The sequence below is a fragment of the Oreochromis niloticus genome, linkage group LG12 (genome assembly GCF_001858045.2).
Source record: "Oreochromis niloticus isolate F11D_XX linkage group LG12, O_niloticus_UMD_NMBU, whole genome shotgun sequence".
NCBI classification, from domain to species: Eukaryota; Metazoa; Chordata; class Actinopteri; order Cichliformes; family Cichlidae; genus Oreochromis; species Oreochromis niloticus.
In genome coordinates, this window is record NC_031977.2 from 19,437,739 (window position 1) to 19,455,164 (window position 17,426).

Below are 17,426 nucleotides of genomic sequence, written 5' to 3' on the forward strand. Positions count from 1 at the left end.
CCCGCCCACTAGTGAGACCCAAAGTAACCTGCAGCCACAGACACGTTTCTGCAGCGAGGAAGGACAAGAGATCACGCTTATTTGTGACAATATCCTTAATTTAAGGATCAGGGGGAAAGCTCGGGTTTAGTGGTTTGGAGACAATGTTAATAAAGAAACAAGGCTGAGATGGTTTGGACAGGATAGGTGATATATCAGAAAAAGGGCTTTAGAATATGGCGCTGCAAGGTAGAAGGAAAAGAGAAAGACCTCAGGAAAGATCCGTGGATGTGGTGAAGGAGGACATGCAGCAGGATGATTTGACAGAAGATCCTAGGAAGGTAGAATATCTGCTGTGGCGACCCCTAAAGGAGCAGCTGATAAAAGAGAACAAGACTTGTTTTAAATCTTCCTTTATTAGAATGTATTTTCTGCATTTAACATGTGGAAGCGATTGTCATCAGACACTCAAATATCAACAGAAAAAAAACTCTCTACTGCTTAACTGACTTTTTGTATAAGTATAAGATATAATGTTGTATATTTTAAGCCAAACACAGATTACACTCTACTTTCTGTTAATAACATGTTACAGTAATACTGCTGGTCTTTAAACAGACCAGCAGAGCTAAAACTTCGTCATAAACAGATTCTCAGGCAGACATTTTTGGTTCATCACTCTGGAGGGGAAGACCTGCTGCTCTGCTCTGTTCTGCTGAGGACGTGAAGCCCAGGATCTGACCTGTGAATGTCTCCACCGATATCTCACTTGGGATCACAGAGTCCAGTGCATACTCTGAATGTCCACCTGAGTACATGTGCAGAAAAAAAGATTTTATTCTCAGCATTTATGTGAATTCTTCGGTAATGACTTGGAAGTATGTGTTTTTGTATTACACACTTTTAGGTTCAGATGGTCCTCCTCCTTCTTCCTCGTCCTCCTCCTCCACATCATTGAGGCCTAAAAGAGCAGTGAAACACTCCACCACCTCTTCCTCTGTCATGTGTTCTCCTGGGTTTAATATCAAAATAACAAACATGTTGGATGTGCCAGTAAAAACTGACAATAAAACATGGAACATAGGATTAAGATTTATAACCAGTAAGAGGCAGACCAATTATTCTCGTTACCTCGAACCTGTAGAAGTTCTAGCAGCTCTTGTCTCTGTAGGACAGGCTGTCCTGTGCTGTCAACATTCCCAAGGGCCCAAAAAGCTCTAACCAGATCACTGCTAGAGATGCTGAAGGCCGGCCGGTGGTTGACATAAAGCTTGATAAATTCCTCCAGGTCAATGTCATTTACATATTTTCCTGTTTCGGCATACTTACTGAACTTAACTTCATTTTGCATGTCTTCTATCTGGTGAAGAAAATATGTTTAACTGTTATTAAAGGGTTGAGATTAAGTGCCGATTTTAGTTTCACTGAATTTACCTCTTGTTCAGTAGGATAGTACCCCAAAGCTCTCATGAGAGCGGAAACCTCTGACAAGGGGATTTTGCAAGACACTTGTCGTTTCTCCATCGAGTCCATGCCTTGATGATGGACTTGGCAGTAATAAAAAAAGTCCTCCATCTCCTAAAGAGAGAAAAACTCCCATTACTGATTAAAATGTCACGGTAAACAACAGTTTTAAAACTTGTACTAGGGCGAGGACTAATCTTGTTTTCTTGTATTATTTAGAAATACATTTTATGCGGCCATGTGCATTGGTCTTCAGTTGCGAGTGTCCAAAATAGTTTCCATATTTTTATATTTTTTTTTATATATATATTTCTCTGTAAATTCGTTTTGTATAGCCATGCATAAAAAATGCAGGCTCATAATTTTTTAAGAAAAGTTAAATTAAATAAGAAAAATTCATGCACATATGCCTTCCTCTCTGAGAACCAACAGAATTAAAAGCACAAATAATTCATAAATCTAAGTCCATTAGATTAAATAAACTTTTTGGGGGGAAGTTGGGAAATTATTGTGCAGGTCATGTACGTTTAAATAAATAAATAAATAAAAAGAATAGCCCAATGAAATAAACACAATTTAAAAAGAAAAAATTAGGAGGTAAAAGCAGGAGAATAAATACATAACAATTAAACAACAGAGCTCAGTGAATAAAAAAAGACATTTATATTAAGGTGCTTAACAACCAGAGATCAAACAAATAAATACATGTATTGTAGTTTTTGGTGCACAAAATACCATATTATATAATTCCATTAATGCCAGTGGACATTCCCTGGCCCCTTTATTAGTTACATTTTGATTGTCCATGTTGGACCACTTTTTGCTTTCAGAACTGCTGAAAGTTAAAACTAAAAGTACCACAGGCCTATAGTGAAGGTCTTGTAATCTGAGGTAGTGCAAAAAGTGTGTAAATGTGTTTGGAATTTTTTTTTTTAATATCCTGACAGGCGTGTTCACCTGTCACAAAAAGGAGAGTTACAGTAGAGTTATATAAAGGACTGTGGGAATTATTTCCTGTAGCATGCTTTATGGTAGCACTAAATCTGAGGGAGAATGAGCTCTGGTCCCTCTGTAGTGTGGAGCGGATGATTGAGAGCAGTTTGTTTAGTGACTTCCTGTCTCTCACTGACATGGGGGAGGAACACAAAATGGAAGAATGTTTGATGGCCGATGAGGTGTTAAGATTGGTGCTGTGTGGGGGGGGGCAACAGGGGGTCTGGTACTTTATCCTTTTCTGCTCGTTCTTGTTTCCTGAACTGAAGACCCTCTTTTTTTTCATTCATTAGGGCTTTCAGGTCAGTGGTGATGCAGGGCTTGTTGTTGGGTAAACAGCAGGCATGCTGTTTAGGATGATGGTATCCTTACAGAAATTTATATAATCCGTGATGCAATCCACGATTCTGATGATGTCATCCCCATGTGGCTCGTCCCACTCTGCATTGTCGAAGTGGGAGTACAGAGCAGAACTTCACAATCTTCGCAAGCTTCCTGAATCCACCTCATCACAGACTTCATGGCAACATGGAGTCTTTGAAGAGCAGGGACATACTGAGGTCTTAACAGGACCAGGTTGTTGTCTGATCTACCTATTAGGGGCCGGGCAGGGGCTTTGTATGCATTTCTGCTGTCTGCATATAGAAGGTCAAGAGTTTTATTGTTCCATGTTTTATAGTCCACATACTGCTGAATAGATGGCAGAGTGGAGTCCTGATCAACAAGGTTAAAATCAGCAGTGATGATGAGTGATGAAAGCCTCAGGGTATTTACACTGTAGGTCAGCAAAAGTCGCTTGTGTTACGTTACATGCCATTACCCTCAGCTATAACACAGGTAGGCTGTGGGGTTCAAACAATGCTCAGTTGGTACTCAGCTGAGCATTAAACCATCACCACCAACCTGAACCACTGATACAAGACAGAATAATCCATGTTTTGATGTTTACGATATGAATGTTACAATAGAAATTAAGACTCATCAGACATCAGATATTTTTCCAATGTCCCCTGTCCATTTTTGGTGAGCTTATGTGAATTGTGGCTTCAATTTCCTGTTCTTAGCTGACAGAAGTGGCACCCGGTGTGGTCTTCAGCTGCTGTAGCCCATCTGCTCCAAAGAGGTGATCTTCTTCATACGTTCGTTGCAAGAAGTAGTCATTTGAGTTACTGTTGCCTTTCTGTCAGGTCAAAGCAGTATTGATATTCTCCTCTGACTCAGGAAATCAGCAACACATTTTTCCCCAGAGAACTGCTGCTTACTGGGTATTTCTCTCTGTGAACCATAGAATTGGTTGTGTGGGAAAATAGCCGCAGAGCAGCAGTTTTTGAAACACTCAGATCAGCCCATCTGGCATCAACAACCATGCCACGTTCAAAGTTACTTAAATGACCTTTTTCCCCATTCTGATGCTCAGTTTGGCCTTCAGCAGGGTGTCTTGACCATCATCTTGACCATGTCTACATACACTGCTACTATATCCGAGATGATATATTTGCATTAACAAGCACTTGAGTAAGTGTGCCTCTAACATGTCTCAGTCTAAAAAAAATCTGAATAACGCTATGCTTGTTTACTTAAAGCTCAGCAGAAAAAGGAAAACTTTTACTCACTCTGTAGAACCTGCCATCTCGTCCTCCCTCTAAGAGACTGTAAAAAGGTACCATGTCCTTTCCCCCCAAAGCAGCTGCTGCCTCAAGCACACTATACAGGAAAGAGGACAGATTTCAGGAAACATCATTATACTGCGCTTTCATTTCAACTAATTACCAGGTTGCTATGAAAAAAAACATACTTCAAGTTTATTTCCCATGAGAGGACTGTGCAGTCTGCTCCTCCTGCAGTGAAAATGAATCTGCCATCATAGGAGCAGGCAAATGCAGACACTCCTGCTGAATGGCAGATCAATGCATTCGACTTGTAGGGGTTCCCATCCAGTGGCAGAATCTGGAGACCCAACTAAAGAAAATACAAGATACTTTCATGATAGTATCACTATCAATGTGATAACAAGTTGATAAGAGAAAAGAAAGACACAAAAAACCTTTGTATTCAGTCGACTGCAGGAAAACAAGACACACCAGTTGGTGTAAGTGAAAGTCAAACATTTGTCAGTAAAATACTCCAAACACTGACCTTTTCCTCTGTGATGAACGCCAGGTAATATGAGTTTGTATCAGCTTTTTCAGACTTGGGAAGAACCACTATCTTTTTAATTGGGGAGCCATATGTTGGGCCTTGAAGGGTCTTTCTGTTTTTGTAAAACATGTAATAGAGATGCGTGAGTATTTTGCTGTGACAGAACATCTGACTGATCTTGTCACAGTATTCTGCAGACCTGCACATCTTTGTTGTGCTGTTGAAAAGCTTCATCTTATATTGATCTGTGACGATGAGGAGAAACTGTTCTGCTGTAAGGGGAGGATACCAAGTCATGCACATTGACATGCCACTTTGCTCAATGCACTCCGAGCTTAAGATGATGAGCCGGTCCACGCTGCTGTTCTCCAGGTCGTACTCCACCTTTTATTCAGTCCACACAAGCACAGAGATTTGCATGTACCATCATCGTGTCATAAAAACAGCCGCAGAAAACACTAATGTAGACAAGAGTGCTGCAACTTAGACCAAGTAGACTAACCAGTTGGCGGTCCATTCCCAGAGAGAGTAGTCTGGGTTGGGTGCTGTCCAGGTGAACCCCGAAAAGAAGATCTTTGATGGGCTTGTAGTGAGAGTGGATCCTACCCAAATGCATCCATTGAGGTGAAGAGCCTTCTTTGGTGATCAAGTGAAACACTGACACTGCTTTTCCGGCATCCTGACAGACATGCAAAGCATAAATCATCTCACAACAACAACAAAAAAAAAATGTTTCTGTAACAATGACAGCTCTAACAAAACTCAATACAATATGACAAATTCCAGTCTACACAGTTTTCTCACTCACCGCAGTGGCGAGATACTTTGAGTCTGAGGAGAAGGTGATGAGTTGGATGCTGTCTTTGGTGTAATGTAAAGCTTCCTCTTGTTCACTCTCTAAGGTTCTGGCATTCAGTATGTGAACAGCTCCACTGGCAAAACCAACAGCCAGATATAATCCTGTTTAGAAATGAAATGTGACAAACAAAACTTTTACACACTGAGGATGTGGAAGCACTTTTCTTTTTAAACATAGTCTGACCTTACCTTTAGTGTCAAATGTGACACACTGAATCTGCTTCTCTGTCTTAAAGACCTTTCTACCACTGCGTACTTTGCTGCTATAGTCCCACATTTCTAAAATGCCTCCTTGGTTGCCAATGACCACAGCTGACTGACTGGGGTGGCATGTCACTGCATGTATAGGCTCATAATCCTCGTCCAGCACAATTCGAGTGATAAGGCTCTCTGCATTCACATGCACAACTCTGTGACTGACAGTGGTCACAGTGAAGTTCCTGCAGAAAAAGACAGGTCAACTTGGCTAAAAATTTATAATCTGTATTTTCATTATGCTGTGTAAAACAGTTCAGAGTGAAGATATAGTATCGGGTTCAACATAACAAGTGTCCTGATGGCTTTGAGCCAGTAAAAAAGTGTTTGGCCTAAGTTGATTGGCCAGCACAGATCAATTCCTCTGTGAACATGAATGGATGCTCAATATAATTTTCTTTTAATCTCTTTAAACTACCTCTGCACATAAATTAAAAGAAGAATAGTGAACTTCTTGTAAGTAAAGTAAGTAAGTAAAATGTATTTATACAGCACTTTTAAAGCCAGGACTTTATTACAAAGTGCTTTACAGGGAATGTAAAAGTACATCAGACAAAAAACCCCAAAACATATTACACAAGAACATTACCCAAATGCCTGTCTAAACAGATGAGTTATAAGCTGTTTTTTAAAAATAAGCCACAGAGTTTTGTCTGCTCCTGGCCACCACAAGTTTGTTTAACATAGCAGTACCACAAACTCATATAAGGAGAAGAAGGTAAAATAGAAGCTGTCTGTCTAACTTGTATTTTTGCTAAGCACTGACAGAAATAAATCCATCTCTCTCTAGCAACGGTACCTGCAACGTACAGGGCTGAATCTAAAAAGGGAAGCAGTGGTTGCTACAGTGCATCAAGCTTACTCTAAAGCTCACTGATGTAGATTTATAATTTAAAATATAAATCTACCAATAATCTTTGCTATGTACTTGAGTATAGAAAGTAATCAGACTGGCATCGCTTTTATGGCCAGTAAAAGTCTGATCTAATGGTTCAGTGGCTCTTTAGGCTGAACACTGTAGTAGAGTAAATTTGTATACCTGGTAATTAAGGGTTTGTAATCCAGTCTGTACTCCTGCTGTCTCCTCTTCCACTCTTTGGAAAATGAAATAGAAACAATGGCATCCAGATTTAATTCAGTGTACCAAGCGAGCAGGATGAATTTGCCATTGTAAAAGCAGACGTGGCTTTCAGTATTGCAAGTTACGATGCAGCTGTGATAGCATACAGACAAAGAGAGATTAGGAACCGGTAAACGCAGGTCACAACTGACATGCAACAACAGACAATATTTCTTGCTGTGCCCACCCGTCGGTGACGGCCAGAACAGTGATTTGCTGTTGCTGGAGGTTGATTCGATTGGCCGTGTCTTTGGCTGTGATTTCTTTCACAAGCCACTCAACAACACCCCCTCCAGAGGCTATTAAGATCTTAGGCTCTTCCCAGTGAAACACAGACCGACTGACAGACATATTAGCCACACCAAAATTTTCAGAGCGGACTGAAGTAAATTCAGCAGCACCGCTGGTTCCCTTATTGAACTGTAATGGCAAAACACACCAGAACACAAATCAATATATTCAGTTACATAATGAGACAGACAGTTTAACAAGAATTTAAAATTTAGAAGAGTATCTTCACCTTCTTGAACTTCAGGTCAGTATACTGCAGACTTCCACTTTCCTGAAAAAGGACGAGTCTATCACTATCACAATAAATACATAACAGTTGTACTACACTTTTAAAAAAAAAAACTGAACAGCTGAACTCACGCTGCTGTAGAATAACACATGACTTTCACTGCTGCTGAGCAGCTGAGAGCTATTCGCCGGCCTAAACATGATGTAATCCTGAAAAACAGCTCAAAACTTCAACAGCTGTTCACCTCAGTGCCGTTTCCATAAAGTAATGGTGCTATTCACATACTGAGAAAGCATATTTACCTGAAAACCATATTTAGGATTGAGCTCGGTAAACCACAGAGGCTGTTCTGATTCATTGGTCCAGTCCCAAATGCACACACGCTGAAAAAATATATAGTTTAAGCAGATTGTCAGCTCATGAAAAGTTTGCTTTTACCTTACAGACACTTTGTTCTGCCAAATTCAAAAGTGTAATGATCTTAGCTGGTTTTTAAGCTGGGAAACAGCTCAGATTGGCCACACACACACACACACACACACACACACACACACACACAAACACACATATATTTGTTTGTATGTAAGTGTTTCTAAGACCAGGAAGTGTTACTTAATATAAAATTTCCTTTTTCATGAAGAACATGTTTCATAATCTCAGCAGTAACTTCTTTTCTTTTTAGATGTATCTAAACTGTGGGTGTCAGTGTAACTGTTATATGTAAAATAAAATGTGATAATAGTATAAATAACTCTGTATTTGTACTTTTGTATACATTTGCACGGTTCTGGTTAAATAACTGACTTACACCATTTTGATTTTAATTAGTTTGTGTGAAAAGGACAACACACAATGTGCAAAGTTATCAATTGCTCCCTCTCACCCAACATCCTCAGAATCAGCTTTTTTTTGTATAATAACTGTATTATATTTAAATAAGCCATACAAAATGTTACCTTCCACATCAGCAGCATTCTCTGAGCTACATGCCTCATGATTGCATAGGAGGGGGTCAAAAATTGCACTGTTTGGTTCACTTTTTCACTAAAGTTGTTTCATCATTGTAATATGTCCAAACTGTCATTTCACAGTCTATACTTACAAATGTTGAAATTTGACTATATTAGACATTTCTTTTGACCAGGAAATAACAGGGCTAGAAGATTAGTCTGGTATTAAAATTTAACTAAAAGGAGACCTTGCATGCGCTGTAACTTGTTTTGACCAGCTACAGTCATGTGAAAAAGAAAGTGCACACTTACGGCTTTAGCAGCCAGGTGATGATAGAGATATTATAAAAATATAGACAGATAAATGTAGAAATATAAATATAGATATAATATGAAATGTAAATCTAATCTAATAATCTTTGCTGTATACTTATATACTTATCAAATGTTTTTGATTAACTGATCCTCATCATGTGTGAGCACCTCTAATAACAGGAGAAGTTTTGGCAGTTTTCTGGTCTGGAACTTTGAGGTTAGGTTTGTATTAATACAGTCTCACAGTCTTCCCAGGAGTGGATGTCTCAGTAAATCCACCCCTGCTCAGAGAAACTGCAAAAAAACCCAAGAGCCACATCGGAGACTCTAAAGTCCTCGGTTTGCATGATAAATGTTATATTTAGAAAATTAGAAAAAGACTGATCAACTATTGCTGGTTTAGAAGGTCTGTCATGATAAAGCCTCTTCTCTTCTAACAAGAACATGGCAGCACAGGTTAGTTTTGCAAAGCTGCATCTGAACAAACCACAAGACTTATGGAACAATGTTCTTTGGACAGATGAGACCTAAGTGGAGATTTTAGATCATAATATCAAAGTTTGGTCAAAGTATTTAGTCAGAGTCCAGACCTCAACTTGATTAAAATGCTGTTCTGGGACCTTAAGAGAGTGGTGAATAAATGAATACCCACAAACCTCAATGTCAAAAGTTTTCCACAATATTGTGAGAGACTGATAAAGTCATACAGAAAATGGTTATTGCTACTAAAGGTGGTTCTACAAGCCACCGATTCATGGGGTGTACTTATTTTTTCACAGAAACCATCCTGCGAAACCTTCTTTTCCATATGACTGCCAATCCCACATGGTGATATGACTCTTAAAAAATGACCCAAAATGCACTGTTTCATTGAAATATTAGAAAACAAAGAATGATCAATTTAGATACATTTTACTGATGCTCATTTTTTATTTTCCATGCATATATTATGATTACAGTGATTTATTTTTAATTTTTATTTTTTGCCAGCACAATAGCTCGGTGGAAATTTGATATTGTGACAGCCCATAGCTGCCATACTTACTTGAAATTCTTCGGTCCCAAGTGTTGCCAGATGTTTTGTGTCGCTTGAAAACGCTATTGCTATGACACCGGCGTCAGGGTGACAATCAAACAACGTGTTCACAGGAATACTGTAACATTTATCATATAGGTGGTTACCATTGAGAGCAAGGTTAATGCAGTGAAAATGCCTCAATGTGTGCAGAATGAAGAGATACCCAGAGTAGGAGTCCCATATGATCACCATGCCATTTGGTCCTCGGTCTGCTGTTGCAATCCAGCGTCTGTCTTCACTCACACACATAGATGAAATGGAGTGGGAGTGCCCCTGAAGACATTAACGAGAATATATAAATCTGCACACCTGTTATGAAAAGATATACACTGTGAACATTTAACATGGAAAACCAGGCTAACATGATTTCTCAGATTGTTTATTGCAACTTAAAACAATGACTTACTCTCACATTGTTCAAAAAGCTGAAGTGACTTTTACCTTAAGCATGTGCTGGGATTTTGAGGTGTGATTGTAAATAATCCCAACATGAGCCGCAGCATAGAGCAAAACCAGCTCATCCTGGTCTTGCAGAGTGAAAACGGGAAGAGCAGGGTTCATGCCACAGATGAAATCTAGTGACTGGATGAAGGACAGGTTTAGGGTATTGCCAGGAATATGTGAAGTAAAACAGACAAATACTTTAAAATTACACTCAAATATAAACACTGATTGGGACATACTTACCAGTACATGTGCTTCAGCATCAGTTGTCTTCTTTGAGAAAAGTGTGTCTCTAGTTGCAGTGTAGACTTGAGACTGCCCAGTCCTCCTCGGTATGTCAGAGTTTTCCTTCTCTTCATCCTTACCTGCTTCTCCGCTGTCCTGTTCTTGTCCCACTAATGGGTGCTTTTCAGCTTTGTAGCTTGTGGGTGGCTCCATTATGATTAACCTTACCTTTTGGTACTTTTATAAGCCTTCTCCTTATTATCCTTGCCCTAAATTAACTGTAGGCCAAATAGTAACAGTACTTTATAAGAAAAACAACACATTAAAGCTCTATTCGATATTCGAATATGTCTTTTTAATTTTATTCCTACCAAAATTTAAAGTTTTCGTCTGTTCTGTCTGGCTGCTACTTGGAGGGAAGCGTTTCGTTGCCTAGTTACAGAAGATCAGCGGATGAGCCTTTTCAAATTAAAAGCATGATAGTCACAAAAGCACTCGAAAAGCATTAATAGTGGGGGGAAATGCTTTCCTTTCGATATGAAAACACCAGGAGGATCTTTCTGATCATTTAATATGTTTATTTATTGTAATTGTTACATTACATTATAGGATAATTACTGTCAAAAGAATAAACATTGTACTTTCTTTGGTGCTCATAGTAAACCAGCAATGTCCTAAATAAGTGTAGTATAGATATCCCAATAAAAACAATTGTCAACAAACAAAATTCAGTTGCCATTAAAAATTATGATAGTTGCTCCAGTTCTAATGGATGTATCACAGATTCTGAACAATAAAAACATAATGAGTGGTCAAAGCAGTCATATATGCCCTTTTAGAATGGGTGTGGAAAGCTTTGTGGGTGATCTACTAACCAAGTGTTTTATACAAACACAAACCAGTTCACTTAGCCCTGCCCCCCCCCCCCCCCCCCCGACATTTATGATTTGTGAGGTTGACAGATAAAATAAACTCACAATGTACTGTATCATATTTCAGATATCAAATAGTGACATATTAAATATGTTTTTAAATAAAGTAATTATATATTTAAATATTTTTTTTGTTTTTAATAGCATTTTTTTTTTTACAATTTTAATTAGTTGACATATTATTTCATTAATTGATTATGTATTTATTTAAGATAAAAGCCACGACAGACAAAATTATGTCTTTATTAACTATAATAATTCGAGATCGCATTAACTAAAATGATGTTTTATTTTGAAATCTACAGATGTATCTGCATATGTAAAGCTTTTACTTTGAAGGGTCGACACGGCGTCCAAATACCTGTACTTTCACGGTTTCCTTTCCTGGTTTTTCCGGTTGCACGGCTTTAGAAGCGGCGGACTTTCTAGTTCTGTTTCGTGCTACTGGGCGTTATTAATGTTTGTTACCTGTTCGTAGCCTTTCGTTTTTTCTTACTAAATGTCTTTAACCGAGGTCTGAAAGGTTCTCCTTAACATTATGAAGCGTTTATGACCGTGAAGACTCCAGAAAGTAAAGGAGCGCTCTGATAAGATAACAGCTGAGGCTGGTAATGGTTTTATCAGCAGACAGGTGAGACTGACGGTTGTGTTTAAAACAAGGTTTTGGTGACTGATTTAATGACTGACTGGTCACTCGCTTTTAGTTCGTACTAGCATTAGCATTAGCCAGCGGTTCTTATCGCCAATCCCCCTCAGCTGACAGTCAGCCGCTCCAACTTGAGATGCTAACGGCTAACACCCAACTCTCAACCACTCGCGTATTACCGAGTGTATGAAGTTAACTTTTTTCAGACATTATGCCTTCATTTAAAGGTTTAGAAAAATTTTTTTTACCACGGGGCTATAGCTTTTTGCAATAGTACTCGATACTGCTGAAAAAGTAAGTTAACTCTCCGCGCTATAGAAATGTATAAGACGTGTTAGGATACTAGGATATTTTAGGATATTTTTCACTCACTGGACACTTTAAGTAGACCTTGCCAGTGTCGGGTTGGATCCCCTTTTGCCCTCAGATCGGCCTTAATGCTTCACGCTATGGATTCAACATTGAACCGGAACCATTACGCAGAGATTTTTGTCCATATTGAAATGACAGCATCACACTGTTGCTGCAGATTTGTCAGCTGCACATCCGTGATGTGAATCTCCCGTTCAATCAGATCCCAAAGGTGCTTTATTAGATTGAGATCTGGTGACTGTGGAGCCCATTCGAGTACAGTGAACGCATTGTCGTTTTCAGTAAACCAGTTTGTGATGATTTGAGCTTTGTGAGGTGTGTTGTCTGTCCCATCAGAAGATGGGAACACTGTGGTCATAGAGGGATGGAAGTGGTGAGCGACGATACTCAGTTATGCTGTGGTGTTTAAGCAATGCTTAGTTGGTACTAAGGTTCAAAGTTTGCACAGCACCACCAGCCTGAACAATGATACAAGGCAAGATGGATCCATGCTTGAATGTTTTCTGACCCTGTGCCAAAATTTAACGGCAGTAATTGAGACATTTTTTCCAATCTTATATTTATCAGTTTTAGTTGTTTAGTTTAATGTTCTTTGGGTCACTGCAATTCTGACATTATGTGGTGATCCAGAATCATAATATGAGACTTGGTTGGGTTTTGTTTTAATATGTCACAGAGTCTGGGGCTATAGTTTCAAACACACAACTAAGCTTTCTTTGAAAATACTGACCTTTTTTATAAGACAAATATTAAGTAGTAAAGTATAATAATAATAATAGTGATAAGTACAGTGGAACTTTACTCTTTTTGTGCTCTAAAGCGGAATTGTACGTCCAGCAGGTAGCCTATAAAAGACATGTGGATGGATAAACAGAGAGGAATCAGAGTTTCTCAGGAGGAGCTGCTCTGTAAGAACGCCTGTGGTTACTATGGAAACCCAGCATGGCAGGGTTTGTGCTCCAAGTGCTGGAGAGAGAGGGCACGGGCTGCTGGAACCCCGAGAGAAGAAATTAGGTAAACCTTATTCACGCTGTTACATTTGCACATCATTATGTTAAAGTATATTGAAAATGTATGTGAGAATACTGTCCTTTAATATGACATCTGGATATGTGAGGGTATGAACACATCAGTCTAAATACAGAGAGAGACCTTGCATTTGTCTTCTGTCTCTCAGCTCGGGACAGAGATGTCTAATCCTTTCATTCCTCGTAGACCGCGCAGTGATGGAACGCTCCCCACATTCTCCAAATTTGAGGAGAAGAAAAACATTGAGAAAGGTCGTCGAATTAACACAGTGAGAAGACTCTTCTGGGGCAGCCCATCGCCTCCAAAACCTCAAGGTAAATCTTTAGTTTTGTGGTTTTCTTAAAGTCATTATTAGGTCAACAGCCAATTACAGCAGCTGCCCCCATTTGAGGTTGCCACAGCAGATCAGCTGCCTCCATTTCACCTTGTCCTAGCGTCCTCCTCTGTCACACCAACCAAGGTGGCCCCATTTACTTTTTTTTTCTACAATCCTGTCTCTCTGAAATACTCAAAAAGAAGAATAACTTAATACTACCCAGCTCCTCTGAATAGAAAGCCAGAATTCTTCCTCTAAACATTGTCGTTAAGTCCATGAAGGTAAAAGGTTTGACCTTACCTCAGTATTTTTGCTGTCTGTAAGAAAAAACCCATCAAAATGCAGAGAATAAGGCAACAGACTTTACTAATAATCACTGTACATAAACATCCACCATACCTTCTGCTGAACCAGAGTGCGCTATATATACTGTTTTGGTCTTTTGTACACATCCAAATTGTACATACCTATATACTATATATAGCATTACCAGGCCTCTGGAGAACCTCAAGACATGTTAAGGATGTAATTTAGCCATATATATCAGCTGTGTTGGATCAAGGACACATCTAAAACCTGCTTGAGGCCTAGAGTTCCCTCACTCCTGGATTAGATTATCTGGCTATCTGTTTGGATTTTGCTGCCTCTTCATCTTTTTACTATTTGTCCTTCCAGAGCCTTCTGAAACCCGTGCAAATGTCTTAAAAGCCTACGAAAACCTTGAGCCTGGAGACTTCACTGGTTTCCTAAAGATACTTCGGAGTCCTCCTTCCCAGCGCTTGCAGTCCCGCTGTACAGCTTTTCTCAACACAATGGAGGCATACCATGTAAGCAGTTTAAGCATCTAACACGACACTTCTGTCATGAGCTAGAGGCGTCCTGATCATCGATTCACATTATCTTTGCAGGATCTGCCGGTGCAGAAGCAGTCAGACCTCGTGCAGGATTTTTACCAGTCTTTTGCTGAATATTTTAGCAGTGAGTACAGATCGGTTCCAAACTGCGTATGATACAATATTTGTATTTAAAGAGGCTTTTAAATTGCTGTTTATGTTTTCAGGTTTTCCTGAAGCTCAGGTCACTCAGATAATGGAGCATGTAGAGAAGTTAATAATGACACGGCTGCACAAATGGGTTTTCTGCCATGACAGCTGTGATGATGAACAGAAGGACCTGGCTCTCCAGAGAAGGATCCGGTACATCAGCTGTGTTTTTGTTTTTGTTTTTGTTTTACCCATAATAGAAAGGAAAAAAAAAAACTTCTAATCCTGAGTTAAAAGTCAGTTTTTGTTTTTTATAACTAATGTCTCTTATTTGCAGTTCTTTGAACTGGGTTACGCCGCAGATGCTAGGCGTACCTTTTCCTGATGAAAAGGTCTCAGTCACAGGCGACCCCTTTCTGCCTGCTATAACTGGTGATTTAAAATCTCAATACTTAAATGAGCAGTTTAACATGGTGGGAAATGCATTTGTTTGCTTTCTTATTTAAAAATTGCATCAAAAGATTCATGTCATGAGCAACTTTAATGCTGGTAACAGATTACCTGTGTACGGGTCCAGGCTTGCCAACTGCAGCCTCGTATTTAACTCCCTGACATAAGAAAGTAAAAAGTGCATTTCCCAAAATGAAAAACTGTTACTTTAATGATAAAGGACGGCATATTTTGTCAATGTCATAACATTTGAAATGAGTTCCAGCCTTTATTTCTCCAACAGCCATAATCGAAATGGATGCCAAACGAGCACCTCAAGATAAACTCGCGTGCATTTCCAAATGCAGCCAGCATGTCTTCGAAGCCCTCTCCCGCTCAAACAGTGAGCCTGCTAATGCTGATGACTTCTTGTCAAGCCTGGTTTACGTGTTGCTGAAGGCCAATCCGCCTCGCCTCCACTCCAACATGCAATACGTGATTCGTTTTGGGCTCCCTCACAGTCTGATGGCGGGAGAGAGCGGCTACTATTTCACTAATTTGGTGAGTTGACTGCAAAGTTCCTCACACATCACACACCACAGGGTGCTGTTAGACCTGTTAATAACTCATACGGGTGTCCTCATGTCTTTATTTAGTCCTGTGCTGTGGCCTTCATTGAAAAGCTGGATGGGCCGGCACTCAGCCTCAGTCCAGAAGAGTTTGAAGGCTACATGCTGGGTCAGCGTACTCCCTCAGCATTAAACAGGAGGCAGCAGGTGATCAGTGACACACAGAACCTGCTAGAGGACCTCAAAGGCAGGCAGGAGAAGCTGGACCAAGGTATGGATGCTCTCAATGTGCAGCTACAAAAGTGGGTCCAAGAAGTTCATTCACAGCTGGACGAGACCAGAAGCCAATTTGTCCTGTCTCAGAAGGAGATAACGGCTCAGAAGGAGGTTTTGTTGTCCACTCAGGATAATAAGGAGGAGTCAGTGCTGGTGCTTGAGGATCAAGACGGAGGTCTGAGGGAAACAGGCTGTTAGGCATTTCTATTAATAGAGCTAATCTGGCACTTGACTTTATTTAATCGTCAGCACTAACATTTGTAGGCTGCAGGACAAATAAACTTTCCAGTGCCACATTTGCACATGCTCCCAATGCAGGAGTAGGGCATTTGTAAGCCAGCTGAAGATGAAGGAGAACTTACTGAAGGAAACTTTATGCATGCAGTAACACAGTGTTCACAGAGGTTTTAATGACTTTAGTCCAAATTATTCGCACATCTGTCCAATTTAAGCATTGAGCCAATAAATCACATTCCAGTTTCCAATAAGAGATCTCATATGTACCATTTAAGCACTCAGGGTACACAGCACTTACAGATGTAGAGCGAACACTATACGGTACTTATTCACTATGATAATTTTGAATAGTTTTATACCATTGTGCCTTTATGTATGCTGCTCTGAAATTCAGAAGTATGCTACAGGACAACTTGGTGGGACTGTTCTTGACTAAAAGTCAGGGGTGTATTTGTGAAAGCTGTGTATTTGTTCTTAGCACGTGGGTGCAAAAAAATGTTCAGCATACAGAAGCTGCACGTTGTTTACAGCTCTTGAAAGATTTCTGAAAAAAATCCAAGGGGTTAATCTAAAGATCTGTGATTGTATGTATCTAATATATTAAAGGTGACACATGATTGAATGTAATGTGTTTGGGTGTTTTCCTTCACTAAACCAGATGATTACTTGCCATATCGCCAACAGAGAAGTTTTAGAAACTTAGCTCTTTGGAAAGTCAGACAGGTGTCAGATGTTGAAATGACTCAGTCCAATGCCTAACTGATAGAGTCCAAACCTGTTCCTCCTTTACTAATTTCCTTTACTAATAAAAGATCAAAAAAACTTTATCAAATAAATGGAAAACTGAAGGGTTTCAAATTCATGCTGAGATTCTAGTAGCAATAACTGTCTGCATCTTATATGATAAAAAATAAACTGTTTTTTTTTTAAAAGCTACTAACATTTTTTTACACTTTTGTTTATTTAGTATGCAGGAAAAATCCAGTACTCAAAAAAGCCTCACACTAATATTTTGTTTAGTTTTGGTGAGGGCAAAGCAGTGATAATCTCATGCAACTTCATAACTGTATTTTCATCCAGCATTACTGCATCATTGGAAGGGGGGTGTCTAGTCATTCAGGATATACAGGCAATAAGTTATCCTAATTTTTTGGCGAATAAAATTGCCTAATCTAGATCTTCAGTCGAGTGGAAGAGAGCCTGACCATAATAACTAAAAGTAAAGTCACGTATGTCACAGTGAGTAAAGAAGAAATGCTCAATGCATCATGGGAAGCCCCCAGCAGGCAAGGCCTAT

General features: G+C 39.4%; 2 protein-coding genes across 3 annotated transcripts; one reads left to right on the forward strand and one right to left on the reverse strand.

Moving 5' to 3' along the window:
* Positions 1-376: 376 nt before the first annotated feature.
* On the reverse strand, positions 377-13,120 carry cfap251 (cilia and flagella associated protein 251). The gene is made up of 22 exons (XM_005473414.2): positions 12,291-13,120; positions 10,712-10,772; positions 10,359-10,618; positions 10,113-10,253; positions 9,835-9,944; positions 9,639-9,747; positions 7,631-7,711; positions 7,460-7,537; positions 7,329-7,370; positions 6,996-7,228; positions 6,728-6,901; positions 5,623-5,873; positions 5,384-5,535; positions 5,078-5,254; positions 4,775-4,959; positions 4,573-4,687; positions 4,232-4,395; positions 4,050-4,140; positions 1,414-1,557; positions 1,111-1,339; positions 881-991; positions 377-787 (listed from the first exon to the last, which is right to left on the reverse strand). Exons 3-22 carry the CDS (start codon positions 10,551-10,553, stop codon positions 633-635), a joined length of 2,937 nt encoding a protein of 978 aa, XP_005473471.1. The 5' UTR covers positions 10,554-10,618; positions 10,712-10,772; positions 12,291-13,120; the 3' UTR covers positions 377-632.
* Positions 11,623-16,751, forward strand: LOC100697359 (rab5 GDP/GTP exchange factor). 2 transcript variants are annotated; one of them, XM_005473415.4, is made up of 9 exons: positions 11,623-11,903; positions 13,128-13,304; positions 13,506-13,633; positions 14,311-14,462; positions 14,544-14,613; positions 14,696-14,831; positions 14,956-15,050; positions 15,352-15,608; positions 15,704-16,751. In XM_005473415.4, the coding sequence occupies exons 2-9, from the start codon at positions 13,147-13,149 to the stop codon at positions 16,088-16,090; spliced, it is 1,383 nt and encodes a 460-aa protein (XP_005473472.1). In that variant the 5' UTR covers positions 11,623-11,903; positions 13,128-13,146; the 3' UTR covers positions 16,091-16,751. The 2 variants fall into 2 exon arrangements, with proteins under 2 accessions (XP_005473472.1, XP_019220835.1); XM_019365290.2 differs by having other exon boundaries at positions 13,131-13,304.
* The last annotated feature ends 675 nt before the right edge of the window (positions 16,752-17,426 follow it).